A 14,736-nucleotide genomic window follows, 5' to 3' on the forward strand; every position below is an offset into this window, starting at 1 on the left:
AAGCTCTAAATAATGAATTTTGTAACTAGTTATTTCTTTTTTGACTCACTGACTTGACTGAAAACTCCATGAAGGTAAGGACCATCTATATCTGTCCTGTATTTCCAGCACCTAGGCTATGCCTAGTACACAGTAGATGCATAATTAAAATTTGAATAAACAACTATGTGAATGACTGAATACGTGAGTAAATTAACAACTCTTTCAAATGGATCAGCTCCAGTTTATACACCCAGAAACAGAGACTGAGAATTAAATCAAAGACTGACTCCAGAACACGTGACCAATATATTTGAATGGCCATTGGGAAGCATAAAAGTCATCATGACTCTGAAAAAGGATTTGAGATTTCAGGATATTCTGAATATGAACACTTTCTTCAAAAGTAATTTTCCGATAAATCTGGATCAGGATTAGGGATGGCTATTATCTTTTTATCTCTCAGGTGGTAGAAGCATGGTTCCCCTAAGCCTCTAATTTATTAGGTATTTCTGAATATTGATTAGTAAAACAGATGACTTCCCAGAAAGCTGTTTCTGGGTTCTGTTGCCAAAAGTACTTTGAGCTTTCACTCACCCTAGGAGAGAGAACCACAAACTTTTTGTACAGATTAGCTCCTTTCAAGAACAAAAGTCTCTTTGGGGATTTACTAATTCCCTCACCTCCCCTGGTGCCCATGTTCATTCCTGTTGCCTCGTGTTAGGACTTTGCTCCAGCTCCGTGAGAGATTCTCAAGCCCCTGCTGCCCAAATGGTTTGTAGTGCCATGCCTGATTAACTGGGCAAGGTCAGACTTGCCTTTTACAGCCCTCCTAGAGATAGACCATTTGCTAAGAAATCTCAGAAATGCCTTAATTCTCTGGATATAAGTAGATCAGAGTATCATAGACTGTAGGCACTCTGAGCTTTCACAGTTTTCTACCCGTAAAAGTGATGGCAGTACTTTACTCCATTGAGAGATACAAACCTTTTTCTAGAGAGTGTTTCTTAACCCCCCAAAAAACTTGGAGGTTAAGAACTATCTTCAGAAATTCAAACGCAAATCAGGGATGGACACTGCTTCAAATAATCTAGCAAGTGGTTAGTCACTACAGAATCCTATGAAGACTAAAAAGACCCCAGCTAAGCATGTGAATAGCAGTAGCAGCAGCTGCCTGTTAACCACGATAAAAAGTTTTGGACCTTTCACACTCTAGTGTATGTTGCTAAATGGATTAGTTATCAGAGCACTTTATTGTACCAAAGAGGATTTATTCACTTCTTTGGGAGTCTAAAATGCCTAACGCGGGACCCACTGAGGCCAGCAAGAAGGGAGAGCACATTGAATACTTCATTGTTAATGTCTAATTAGGTCTGCAGGCACAATTCAGCCTCATCAGAGTCCATCTTCAGAAAGAAAGCTCTGTTATGTCAGACAAATACTTTTTGTGTGGTTCTTAATTACTTTCCCATGGATTCCTTATTTTCTAGGTCTTATCTGTTCAGTAATTGTACTAAAACACAAATTATATCAAATATTTAAGTAGCACACAGAACAGAGTAGCTAGAATCCCAAAAATCCATAGGTTAATGACCATGATCTTGCATTAGGAACTTTCACCTAATGCTACCATGGTGTAATCTTTCCTTTTTGCATATTCAAGGACCAGGACCTCTGTATGTTCTGAAGATGAAGTTAACCCTAATTTCAAGTTAAGGCTATCCAGGAAGAATGTCTTTGGCAATCTCTTTCAGCTTCCCTCTTCTGGTCTGTGTATAGCATGTAGGTGCTTACCAGAGGTAAAAAATTTATATGGCGCTAGGTGGCTAGAGAAGCCTCAGTTCACTCCGTGGTTTGGAATTTTAGAGGAAGCATTTTTTTATTCCCTGAGCATTTTTTATTCTGTCATTCCAGCGGCTTCATATACAGATAGCTCTGATGATGAGACATCCCCCAGGGACAAGCAGCAAAAGAACTCTAAGGGAAGCAGTGACTTCTGTGTTAAGAACATCAAACAGGCAGAGTTTGGACGAAGAGAAATTGAAATTGCTGAACAAGGTAAAGAAAACAAGCACCTTTTCCTTCTTAACCTGCCTGTGTCTTTTTGTCTGTATTAATCCCTTTTTATGTCTGGGGTCTGGTAGCTTGTGAAATTTCTATGTGATAAGAATACTTATAACAAAAGAAATATGAGTTCAGAAAACACTGGAGAAATCTGGCAAGTCTAGAAGGAACGCTATATTTGGGGGAAAAAAAAAGGGGGAGAGAGACTGGATAAGGACAGGAATATAGAGAATCAGAACCCTGGAGCATTTGCCTCTGAAAGCCCTTTATAAAGGAAAATTCAGGTTTAATGTCTTGATCCCTGGAGAAACCTAATCTAACCTGATCAGGGGAAGGATCTTTTTTTTTTTTTTTTTTCAGGGGAAGGATCTTAACTTAAGAAAATAAGTTTTTCTGTTTATTCTTTTATCTCTTATTCCCTCTTCTTTAATATTGCTGTATTTATTGGGCCTTTTCAGAAATGCCTGCATTGATGGCTTTGAGGAAGAGAGCTCAAGGAGAAAAGCCTTTGGCTGGAGCCAAAATCGTGGGTTGCACACACATCACTGCTCAGACTGCTGTGAGTTCTTTTCTTTTCTCCTTTTAATAACAATAGTTAATAATAGCCACGAGCTACTGAGAGCTTACAACATGCCAAGCACCAAGTTAAGAGCTTAACAAATATTAGCTCATTAATCCTTATAATGGCCATATAAAGGAGGTATTCTTGTTTCCATTTTATAAACGAAGCAGCTGAGGCTCAGAGGCCCTAAAATATTTGTTTAAGGCTATACAGCTAGAAATCACAGAGTCAAGATTTTAACTTCAATATATAGTAGTCCTCCTGCCTTGTCTGTGGGTGATAAGTTTCAAGACCCCTAGTGGACACCTGAAACTTCAGGCAGTACTGAACCCTATATATATTATGTTTTTTCCTATACATATATACCTATGATCAAATTTAATTTATGCGGTTGGCCCTCCATATCCACCAGTTCTGCTTCCTGAGGATTTGACCAACTGCAGATCAAAAATATTCAGAAAATAAAATAATACAGCAATAAAAAATAACAAATTTTTTTTTTTTTTTGAGGTGGAGTCTCACTCTGTCGCCCGGGCTGGAGTGCAGTGGCCAGATCTCAGCTCACTGCAAGCTCCGCCTCCTGGGTTTACGCCATTCTCCTGCCTCAGCCTCCCAAGTAGCTGGGACTACAGGCGCCCGCCACCTCGCCCGGCTAGTTTTTTGTATTTTTTAGTAGAGACGGGGTTTCACCGTGTTAGCCAGGATGGTCTCGATCTCCTGACCTCGTGATCCGCCCGTCTTGGCCTCCCAAAGTGCTGGGATTACAGGCTTGAGCCACCGCGCCTGGCCCAGATAAAAAATATAACAACTATTTACATGGCATTTATACTGTATTAGGTATTATAAATAACCTAGAGATGCTTTAAAATATACAGAAGGATGTGCACAGATTATATGCAAACATTACATCATTTTATATAAGGGACTTGAGCATCCTCAGATTTTGGTATCCATGGGAGTCCTGGAATCAATTCCCTGAGGATACTGAGAGACAGCTATAAATTCAGCACAGTAAGAAATAAACAACAGTAACTCAAAATAAAAGAGAGCAATTGTAACAATAGACTGTAAGAAAAGTTATGTCACATAAAGGAATTTATCACAGTACATAGCAGAAAGTCCAAAGGGAAGGCAGACTTCAGATGCAGGATCTCAGGGCTCCAGCTTCACCTCTCTGATTCTCTTCGAGCTGCCTCCTCAGTATGCTTACTTCACCCTCAAGCTGATAGCAAGATGCTTACAGCTATTCTAGTCATCACAAACTGACATGAAAAAGAAGAAGGACCATTTCTTCCTCACTCAAGAGAAGTCCCTCCAGGATACTCCATAATGTCTCATTGGGCAGAACTGGATCACGTGCCTGTGCTCCATCAGTCCTAGCAAGGGGCCTGGAATTACCATGATTTGCTTATACCAGTGATTCCTACCTTACTCTCATCAGTTTTAATGTCCCCTTTTTATTAAAAAACATTTTTTTGGCTGGGCGCGGTGGCTCAAGCCTGTAATCCCAGCACTTTGGGAGGCCGAGACGGGCGGATCACGAGGTCAGGAGATCGAGACCATCCTGGCTAACATGGTGAAACCCCGTCTCTACTAAAAAAATACAAAAAACTAGCCGGGCGAGGTGGCGGGCGTCTGTAGTCCCAGCTACTCGGGAGGCTGAGGCAGGAGAATGGCGTAAACCCGGGAGGCGGAGCTTGCAGTGAACTGAGATCCGGCCACTGCACTCCAGCCTGGGCAACAGAGCGAGACTCCGTCTCAAAAAAAAACAAAAAACAAACAAAAAAAAAACCATTTTTTTTTTGCAGTGTCCCTGAATTATCCTGAAGTGAAATTCAGATATAATATGTCTAGGTACATATAATCTTAAAAAAAAATCAATATGAAATCTTAAATATGAAGGAGGAAAAAAAGAAAATGCAATACTTAAAATAATGTGTATTTCAATATGTGAATACTTGAGGACAACTATAGTAGAACAATCAGATATTTGTACTATTTCACAGTATTATTTGAAATAGTATTATTTGAAGACAGAAAGAAATGTGTTACTGATTCCAGAGCATCAGAGCAGCATTGCCATGATTTTCTGAAATAGTAAACAACTTTTTGTAAACTTCTGAACAACAAGAACAACAAAAAGTACGAGTTTCATTTACATAGCTGTTACATTCCTGGAAAAACTATTGTTTTGTATTAAAACTACAAAACTACTTTTTGCTAATTTGTAAAGTGGATTTAGGTTTGAGTACTCAGATAATTGTAGATAGGTTTTTCACCCACGTGAACTTTCGTTTTGACGTTTGAAAATTGTACCCGCTACAGACACAGTTTTTTGTTGAGACACTCAGAATATAGAGATTCCTGGTCCTGCCCACTCAATGCCAGTAGCACTCTCCTTCCAATTATTGTGGCAACCAAAAATGCCCCCACAATTTTCTAGATCTCCTCTTTTATCACCAGAGATGCAGTGTATATGGAGTTGCTAACCATAATGAGACCACTATAGGGAAATTGGAATATTGAGCAATGGTCTGGAATCTTTTATGGGGATCCATAAGATCTGGGTCATCTGTGTGGCTAGATCAGCTTTCCAAAGACCATGTCTCCCAAAGCACAACACTTATGTGGTCACATTCCTGATTCAGAACATTAGAGATTCTTCAAGGTACAGACAGCTACTATTAGCATCTTCACTATGAGACTTTTCTGGGTTATATGTTCTCCGAGGAAAAGAGTACCTTGACTGCCCAAAATTAATATAATAAATTGAAAAGCTATCTATTTTGGAGCTACAGACTAATGAATCAAGACAGAAACACTCTTGAATCTTTTTTGGCCTGCTCAGTCAGCGACATGAGACTTCAGTGTGGTAGCTTAAAATAGTAAGTGCTTCTCTACTGTCTCATGTTGCTAAATTACATCTAGTTTGTTTTTTACCCTTAGGCCCACTGAGTATTACCACCCTTCATGGTTCCTTTTCTATTTTTTTCCTGAATGGATTAATCACAATTAGCTTACCAATTTTAATATTAATTTATTGTTTCCACTCCACATTTTTTTCCTTTAAAAAATAACTACAAAGAAATTTTGCTTTGTTTGCCAACCTAATACTCTTTCACCCTTATCTTAGTTCATTTGGACTGCTATAACAAAATACCTTAGACTGGGTAATTAAAAAACAATAGATATTTATTGTTCACAGTTCTGGAGGCTGGGAAGTCCAAGATCAAGGCGCCAGCAGATTCAGTGTCTGGTGAGGGCCTGTTCCTCATAGATGGCGCTTTCTATGTGCCCTCACATGGCCAAAGGGGAAAGCAAGCTTCCTCAGGCCTGTTTTATAAGTACACTAATCCCATTTGTGAGGGTAGAACTCTCATGTCTAATCACCTCCCAATCACTTCCATAATCACTTTTTAATACCGTCGTCACCTAGGGGGTTAGTTTTTAACATATGACTCTGGGGGAGGAGAACATACATTCAGACCATAGCATTCCCCAAATACCATAGTGTATATTTTCTATAAACAAGGACATTTTCCTGTACAACCAGTATAACCATCAGAAGTAGAAAATTAACATTGATTCATTATTACCATCCAATCCTTAGTAGATCCCACTGGAGTTTCACTTTTTCTGATAATATTTTTCTAACAAAAGAATCCAGTCCATGGTTATATGTCACATTTAATTGTCATGTCTTTTTAATCTTCATTAGTATAGAACACTTTCTCAGTCTTTCTTTGATTTTCATGACCTTGACACTTTTGAAGATTACAGATGAATTATTTTGTAGAATTTCCTCAATTTGGATTTTTCTGATGCTTCCTCATTATGAGATTCAGGCTATACATCTATGGTGGGAATACAGGGAAGTGATACATCCTGTCAGGTGGCACATGATTTCAGTTTGTCCCAGAACTGATGATGTTCACTTTAATCCCCTGATTGAGGTAGTGTCTGCCAGGATTTCCCTCTGTAAAAGTTATTTTTCCCAGTTTATAATTAATATGTTTTTTAGACTGGGTGCGATGGCTCATGCCTGTAATCCCAGCACTTTGGGAGGTCAAGGCTGGCAGAGAGCACTTGAGTCCAGAAGTTCAAGACTAGCCTAGGCAACATGGTAAAACACCATCTCTACAAAAAAGTACAAAAGTTAGCCAGGTGTGGTGGCATGTGCCTATAGTTCCAGCTACTTGGGAGGCTGAGATGGGAGGAGTGATTGAGCCCAGAAGGTAGAGATTGCAGTGAGCAGTGAGCTGAGATTGCACTGCACTCCAGCCTGGGTGACAGAGTGAGACCCTGTCTCAAAAATAAATAAAAATAGAATTAATATGTTTATGTGGGGTAGTACTATGAAACTGTAAATATCTCATTCTTTATCTTTGATTTATTCATTATTTTTATTTGTATGGAATCCTTGTTTCCTATTTTATTTAATAGGTTATAATCCATTACTATCATTACTTACTTACATGATCATCTTGTTACCAGTTTGACCAGGGAGAGCCTCTTCAGTGTGGCTTCTGTGACTTCTTTGTCTTTTGACATATCGCTTTCATTCTTTGAACACTTTCTTGCTTTTGGTACAAGATCACCTAAGCTTATCTTGAACATTCCATGTCCTACTCTTGGAATCAGCCATTTCTCCCAGAATGCTTGGCTCCTTTTAGTGGATCTGGGCACTAATGTGCTGTTTGGTTTTGAAATGTCATTGTTCCCAGATCCTCTTTTTTTCCTCTCCATACATGTAATTGGAGTTCCAGAAGGCAAAGAGGGAAAGAATCCATAGATTCTCATAGATCCCATAGATTTTAAGCACTCTGTTCTGATTTTTTTCTGCCAGTCTTTTTATTTTTGTATTTCAGTTCAGTAATTTCTTTTTTTGTTGTTGTTTTGTTTTGTTGAGTAGTGTCTCACTGTGTCACCCAGGCTGGAGTGCAATGGTACAATCATTGCAGGCTCATTGCAGCCTCAAACTCCTGGGCTCAAGCATTCCTCCTGCCCCAGCCTCCCAAGTAACTGGGACTACAGGCATGTACCATCATGCCCGGCTAATTTTTTTAATTTTTTGTAGAGATGAGATCTTGCTGTGATGCCCAGGCTGGTCTCAAACTCCTGGCCTCAAGTGATCTTCTGCCTCAGCCTTTCAAAGTGCTAGGGTTACAGGCATGAGCCACTGTGCCTGGCTCAGTTCAGTAAATTTTATTGGTCTATCTTCAGGTTCACTGATTCTGTCCCTGGATGTGCCCAGTCTGATGATAAACCTGTTGAAGGAACTTTTAATTTGACATTTTTTTTTCCTGGCATTTGTATTTGCCTTTTTTTTTTTAAGACAGAATTTTGCTCTTGTTGCCCAGGCTGGAGTGCAATGGCACAATCTTGTCTCACCACAACCTCCACCTCCTGGGTTCAAGCGATTCTTCTGCCTCAGCCTCCCAAATGACTGGGATTACAGGCATGTGCCACCAAGCAGCTAATTTTCTATTTTTAGTAGAGATGGGGTTTCTCCATGTTGGTCAGGCTGGTCTCAAACTCCCGACCCTAGGTGATCCGCCCACCTCGGCCTCCCAAGGTGCTGGCCTTTACAGGCCTGAGCCACCGCACCGGACTGTATTTGACTTTTTATAGTTTCCATCTCTGCTGAAATTTTCTATCTATTCATAGATGTTGTCTGTCTTTCTCAACTAGATCCTTTAACATACACATATTACTCCAGCCTGGGCAACATAGCAAGACCCTGTGTCTAAAAAAGTAAAAATAAATAACATAAACATATTAATCATAGTTATTTTAAAGCTCCTGTCTGATCAAACATCTGGCTCATCTGAGAGCCTGCTTCTATTGTTTACTCATTTCCTGACAGTGGTTTTTTTTTTTTTTTTTTTTTTTTTACTTTTTATATGTCCTGACATTTTTAATTGAGTGGTAGTATAAGTTTTCATTATAGTCATGAATTGGGCTGGATTTAGAGTTTGTTGTATACCAACAAAGCCTTCAAATTCCTCCAGCAGTGGACTGCTATAACCTTGTAATTTGAGGTTACCAAAGGACATTCCTCAGTGTTTCTGCTTTACCCTCAGTTTTCAGCTACTTCTGCACATGTGTGCCAGAGAAGTGCACTCTTTTCAAGTACCTGTCCCATCTGCCGCACTAGACTGCTGCTCCTTGTTTCCTGGGGCTAAGCACACAGTGAGGGCAAGTGGGGTTCTTGGATCTCTGGTGCGGTCTCAGTCTTAGGCAGACCTCTGTGAGGGCAGGGCGGTCTCAATATTCCTGCCTCTCCTATCTGTAGCAGCCAAACTTTGCCTTGCATCTGTGGTGGGTCTTGGGTAAGACATGTTTTCCTACCCTTCCTGGAGAGCTAGAAAGGTAGCAGATCCTTACTTTGTATCAGTGAACTGTCCTGGGCCCAAGAGTTTTTCCTGTGCCTCTCCCAGAGGCAGAGAGTTTTTGCTTCTGCCTTCCTCCAGAAACAGTGGATCTTTGCCTGGCCCCTAATAGCAGGCCCACTTCCTGCTCTTCCTATAGCTTGAGGCTTTTTCTTCCTATGAGAGAAGAGTATAGGGAAGTGCCAAGGTTTCCTGTCTGTTTCTGAGCATAGCCAATCAGTTCCTTGCCCCAGTCTTTCTTTTGAGCACTGGGTGGAAGGCTCTGGAAGACAGCCTGCATGTGAATGGGAAATCTGCTTGTGCCTGGAGCTTCAACAAATTCCACATTGACACACTTTCCCACACTCAGCCTTTTCTAATTGTTCAGAAGTTTAGCTGACATTTTCTTATCCTCATCTGTGGCAGCCATTTCTTCTTCACATGCACTGCCAAAGGTGAAACAGTCTTCCCTCTCTCTTTAAAAGGATTTGTCACTCTTTGGAGGGCAGTTCACTTTGGTGCTTTACAGCCTCAGCTCTGCTTTACGGCCTCAGCTCTTTGATGGGCTCAAGAAGAGTTTGGCTTTGTATATTACCCAGTTTTGGGGGTTTGTGTGTATGTGTTTGTTCGTTTTGTTTTGTTTTGAGACGGAGTCTTGCTGTGTCACCCAGGCTGGAGTGCAGTGGCGCAATCTCGGCTCACTGCAAGCTCCGCCTCCCAGGTTCACACCATTCTCCTGGCTCAGCCTCCCAAGTAGCTGGGCCTACAGGCACCCGCCACCATGCCTGGCTAATTTTTTGTGTGTTTTTAGTAGAGACGGGGTTTCACCATGTTAGTCAGGATAGTCTCGATCTCCTGATCTCATGATCTGCCTGCCTCAGCCTCCCAAAGTGTTGGGATTCCAGGCGTGAGCCACTGCGCCCGGCCATTTGTTTTTGAGACAGAGCTTTGCTCTTGTTGTCCAGGCTGGAGTGCAGTGGTGCAATCTTAGCTCACTGCAACCTCTGTCTCACTGTTTCAAGCCATTGTCCTGCCTCAGCCTCCCAAGTAGCTGGGACTACAGGCGTGCGCCACCATGCCCGGCTAAGTTTTCTGTATTTTTAGTAGAGATAGGGTTCACCATGTTGGCCAGGCTGGTCTCGAACTCCTGACTTCAGGTAATGACCCGCCTCAGCCTCCCAAAGTGGGATTACAGGCATGAGCCACCATGCCTGGCCATGTGTTTGGTTTTTTGGAGACAGGGTCTTGCTGTGTTGTCCAGGCTGGAGTGCAGTGGCACAGTCACGACTCACTACAACCTCCATCTCCCAGGCTCAAGCAGTCCTCCCACCTCAGTCTTCCTAGTAACTACCCAGCTTTTTCATGTCGTTAAGGTGGGAGCTTCTCTTGTAGCTTTGTGTATTCTAAACAGAATCAGAACTGTAAATCGGTGTTTTTTAAGAAAAGTTTTGGCTCTGAAGTCCTTGATTCATTAAATCTTATGGGGAGGCTTAATTTAAATTGGTAAAAACATAGAGTCAACTGGAGCCTTCGTCTTCCCATGGCTTCCCCCAATACTTGCCTTCTTCTTAGAATACTGAAGAGGTTCTGTAGAGGCCAATTTGAAAATCACTGGCCTAAGTCATTCCTGTTGTATTTTCTGATTGTAAAATATATAAACTTTATCTCCTTGACTAGTTGTTTGGCCCAGGCTTGCTCATCCCCTGCTTTGTCTTTAATACAGGTACTTATGGAAACTCTGGGTGCTCTGGGGGCCCAGTGCCGATGGGCTGCCTGCAACATCTATTCCACTCTCAATGAAGTGGCTGCTGCTCTAGCCGAAAGTGGTAAGAGCTTGTTCTCTGTGCCTTTGGCTAAAGTAAGTCTCCAAAAAGTTCTGTTGTTTCAGCATAAATCTTTAAAGAAGGTTGACAATAAAAGAACTATCTTGGAAGAAGTAGATCTCAATTCTTGATGAATTTGCTTTTTCTGGCCTTCGCTTGTCAAATATGATCTAATTAACTTTGCCGTTTTACAGTTGACAAATATCTACCTATGTCTAATATTCCTTTGTTAGGTAATGCTTTGTTTTGACTCACTAATTTACTAATAGCAGAGCACTAGTGAACACTACTCATTGAGGTAACATGGATTACAGGAGAAAATGCATCAGCCTTAGTTTTGTGACCCTATTGGTTTTCCAGCAAGTAATTTGCCCTGACTTAATGTTTGGTGTTTCTGCTTCAGGAATAAAGAGGACTTGACCTGGCAGATGAATATTTGATCACAGCATCCACTAGTAGTTGATGGACAAAAGAAATAGAGAAATTTGGACTTTGCCAGCCTCTTGCCTTTACTCTTTGGCAGTACAACTCAGCGTTTCATTTGTTCTTTCATTTTAATTTATTTATTTATAAGATTTTATGGCTGTATATATGATAGAAAAATATTTAATATTTTATTAATACAAATAGTAAATACCCCAGTGAATTGTATATCGCATTCATTTCTTTTCCTTTTTTTTTTAAGTAGAGACAGGGTCTTGCTCTGTCACCCAGGCTGGAGTGCAGTAGTGCAATAGTGTTTCCCTGCATCCTTCAATTCCTGGGAACAGGTGATCCTCCCACCTCAGTCTTCTGAGTAGCTGGGACTTCAGGCACATGCCACCATGCCCAGCTAACTTAAAAAATTTTTTTGAAGACACAGGGTCTTGCTCTGTTGCTCAGGCTAGTCTCAAACAGCCAGCCTCAAGTGATCCTCCCGCCTCATCCTCCCAAAGTGCGGGGATTACAGGTGTGAGCCACCATGCTCAGCCCATTTTTTTTTTTTTGTTATTTCTTAATTTAATTTAATTTCTATTTTTTATTTTTATTATTTTATTATTTTTATTTTATTTATTTATTTTTTTTGAGACAGAGTCTCACTCCGTCGCACAGGCTGGAGTGCAATGGTGTGATCTCAGCTCACTGCAACCTCCGCCTCCTGGATTCAAGCAACTCCCCTGCCTCAGCCTCCTGAGTAGCTGGGATTACAGGTGCCCTCCACTACACCTGGCTAATTTTTGTATTTTTAGTAGAGACGGGGTTTCACCATGTTAGCCAACCTGGTCTCGAACTCTGACCTCAGGTGACCTGCCTGCCTTGGCCTCCCAAAGTGCTGGGATTACAGGCGTGAGCCACCGTGCCCAGCAACCCCATTTCTTTTTTTTAAATAAATGCTTACTGACCTACTCTAAGAGCTGTAAGGGCAAATGAGGCAATGTCTTTACCCTCAGAATCTTATATTTTGGTGAGGAGATAATACACATATATAAATAATGATGATACAAGGACATGTATGATAAATGCCATGACAGATTATAAATCCATATTCACTACACAAACAAGAGGCTTAGAAAAGTTCAGATTCCCACTTTGGGAGGCCGAGACAGGTGGATCACCCGAGGTCAGGAGTTCAAGAGCAGCAATGGCCAACATGGTGAAACCCCGTCTCTACTAAAAGTACAAAAATTAGCCGGGGGTAGTGGAGGGCACCTGTAATCCCAGCTACTCAGGAGGCTGAGGCAGGAGAATCGCTTGAACCCAGGAGGCAGAGGTTGCAGTGAGCCGAGATTGCACCACTGCACTCTAGCCTGGGGGACAGAGCCAGACTCCATCTCAAAAAAAAAAAAAGAAAGAAAGAGGCCGGGCGCAGTGGCTCACACCTGTAATCCCAGCACTTTGGGAGCCTGAGGCGGGCGGATCATGAGGTCAGGAGTTCAAGACCAGCCTGGCCAATATGGTGAAACCCCGTCTCTACTAAAAATACAAAAATTAGCTGGGCGTGGTGCCACGCACCTGTAGTCCCAGCTACTCAAGAGGCTGAGGCAGAAGAATCGGCTGAACCCAGGAGGTGGAGGTTGCAGTGAGCCGAGATGGTGCCATTGCACTCCAGGCTGGGTGTCAGAGCGAGACTCTGTCTCAAAAAAAAAAAAAAAAGACTGGGCGTGGTGGCTCAAACCTATAATCCCAGCACTTTGGGAGGCCGAGACGGGCGGATCACGAGGTCAGGAGATCGAGACCATCCTGTCTAACACGGTGAAACCCCATCTCTACTAAAAAAAATACAAAAAACTAGCCGGGCGAGGTGGCGGGCGCCTGTAGTCCCAGCTACTCGGGAGGCTGAGGCAGGAGAATGGCGTAAACCCGGGAGGCGGAGCTTGCAGTGAACTGAGATCCGGCCACTGCACTCCAGCCTGGGCGACAGAGCGAGACTCCGTCTCAAAAAAAAAAAAAAAGAAAAGAAAAGAAAAGTTCAGATTCCTTGAGCGCTCATTTCCAGCTGAGTTAATCAGGCTTCGTTAGGAACATGACACTTAACTGGGCTATGAGTTATAGTAACGTTTTAGCAAGTGGAGAAACACGTAAGGGTTTTTTTTTTTTTTTCTTAATAATAGGGTGGGATGATTAAAGTATAGAAGCAAAAAAAATTAAAGTGTAATTGGGAAATGGTGAGAATGCCAGTTTGAGTGGATCAAGAAGTAACTGTTTCTGGTTTTTCTTTTCCCTTTAGTCACTTTTTTTTTTTTTTTTTTGGAGACAGAGTCTCGCCCTGTCCACCAGGCTGGAGTGCAGTGGCAACGATCTTGGCTCACTGCAACCTCCGCCTCCCAGGTTCAAGCAATTCTTCTGCCTCAGCCTCCCCAGTAGCTGAGACTACAGGCGTGCACCACCATGCCCAGCTAATTTTTGTATTTTTAGTAGAGACAGGTTTCATCATGTTGGCCAGGTTGGCCTTGAACTCCTGATCTCAGGTGATCCACCCATCTCAGCCTCCCAAAGTGCTGGAATTACAGGAGTGAGCCACTGCGCCTGGCCCCCTCTCGTTGCATTTTAAACAACTGTCATACTTTTGTCCATTCTACTTGTCCTCATTGGGCTGATAAGAGTAGAATGACCATCAAAGACAAAGGAATGGATAAAGGGGCTGAAGGCAATGCCAATCAGTGAAGAATGTCAATCCAAGGATTATAGCAGAATGAGAGAGTTGGAAATTAGGAAAAACCAGAATCTTCTCACTGAAGTTTGGCAGTCGGCCTCTTTTGGTCTTCAATGGTTTCTCTTTGTTCCTTTTTTTCTCAGGATTTCCTGTTTTTGCCTGGAAGGGAGAGTCAGAAGATGACTTTTGGTGGTGCATTGATAGATGTGTGAATGTGGAGGGCTGGCAGCCAAACATGGTGGGTCAGATTTCTGCTAACACAATTCTGTAGGGGTCAGGAATGGGGATGGGAGGAGGTTATGGCCTGGGAGAGGGTTTCCCAACAAGAAGAAAGGAAAATGGCTTCATTTCTATCTGACGTACTTGGATTTCCAGCAGAACTAGATTCTTATGCTACGGGTACCCCAAGAGTATTGAAGCTCTTATAACCTCAAAGTGCCTTAATTATTGTTGGAAGCATTTATATTCATTAGAAACATTAAAGTGCTGCCCAGGATTCACACGTGGCTGGTTAAAAAGCAAGAGTAATGAGTTTCCATCCCCTGCTACTGCCTACTCCCCTGGCTTACAACAACCAAAAAACCCAAACACACCACCCCAGAGCTCTCGAGATGCTTAGCCTTCTCTCTAGAATCCATATACTTGTCATGTGAGTCAGGACTAGAAAAAAAAAAAAAATAATAGAGTTCATATAATGAATTTATGGTAAACCTGAAGACCTTCCAAGTTCAAGTTTCTTCTCTTTGTATTCATTCCCCACATTTAAAAAGACAGCAAGGTAAAGTTTTGGGGTTGTAATTTTTG

At 41.9% G+C, this 14,736-nt stretch overlaps 1 protein-coding gene across 5 annotated transcripts in view; it reads left to right on the forward strand.

Moving 5' to 3' along the window:
- The window catches only part of AHCYL2 (adenosylhomocysteinase like 2), a 201,391-nt gene that overhangs the window by 157,361 nt on the left and 29,294 nt on the right, over positions 1–14,736 (forward strand). For all 5 annotated transcript variants that reach the window (XM_023223445.1, XM_023223446.1, XM_023223448.1 and 2 more), the window contains 4 exons: positions 1,894–2,037; positions 2,502–2,602; positions 10,700–10,802; positions 14,076–14,170. In XM_023223445.1, the coding sequence (XP_023079213.1) occupies positions 1,894–2,037; positions 2,502–2,602; positions 10,700–10,802; positions 14,076–14,170 (443 nt within the window). The remainder of the gene's footprint in view (positions 1–1,893; positions 2,038–2,501; positions 2,603–10,699; positions 10,803–14,075; positions 14,171–14,736) is intronic.

Source organism: Piliocolobus tephrosceles, chromosome 8 (assembly GCF_002776525.5).
Source record: "Piliocolobus tephrosceles isolate RC106 chromosome 8, ASM277652v3, whole genome shotgun sequence".
NCBI classification, from domain to species: domain Eukaryota; kingdom Metazoa; phylum Chordata; class Mammalia; order Primates; family Cercopithecidae; genus Piliocolobus; species Piliocolobus tephrosceles.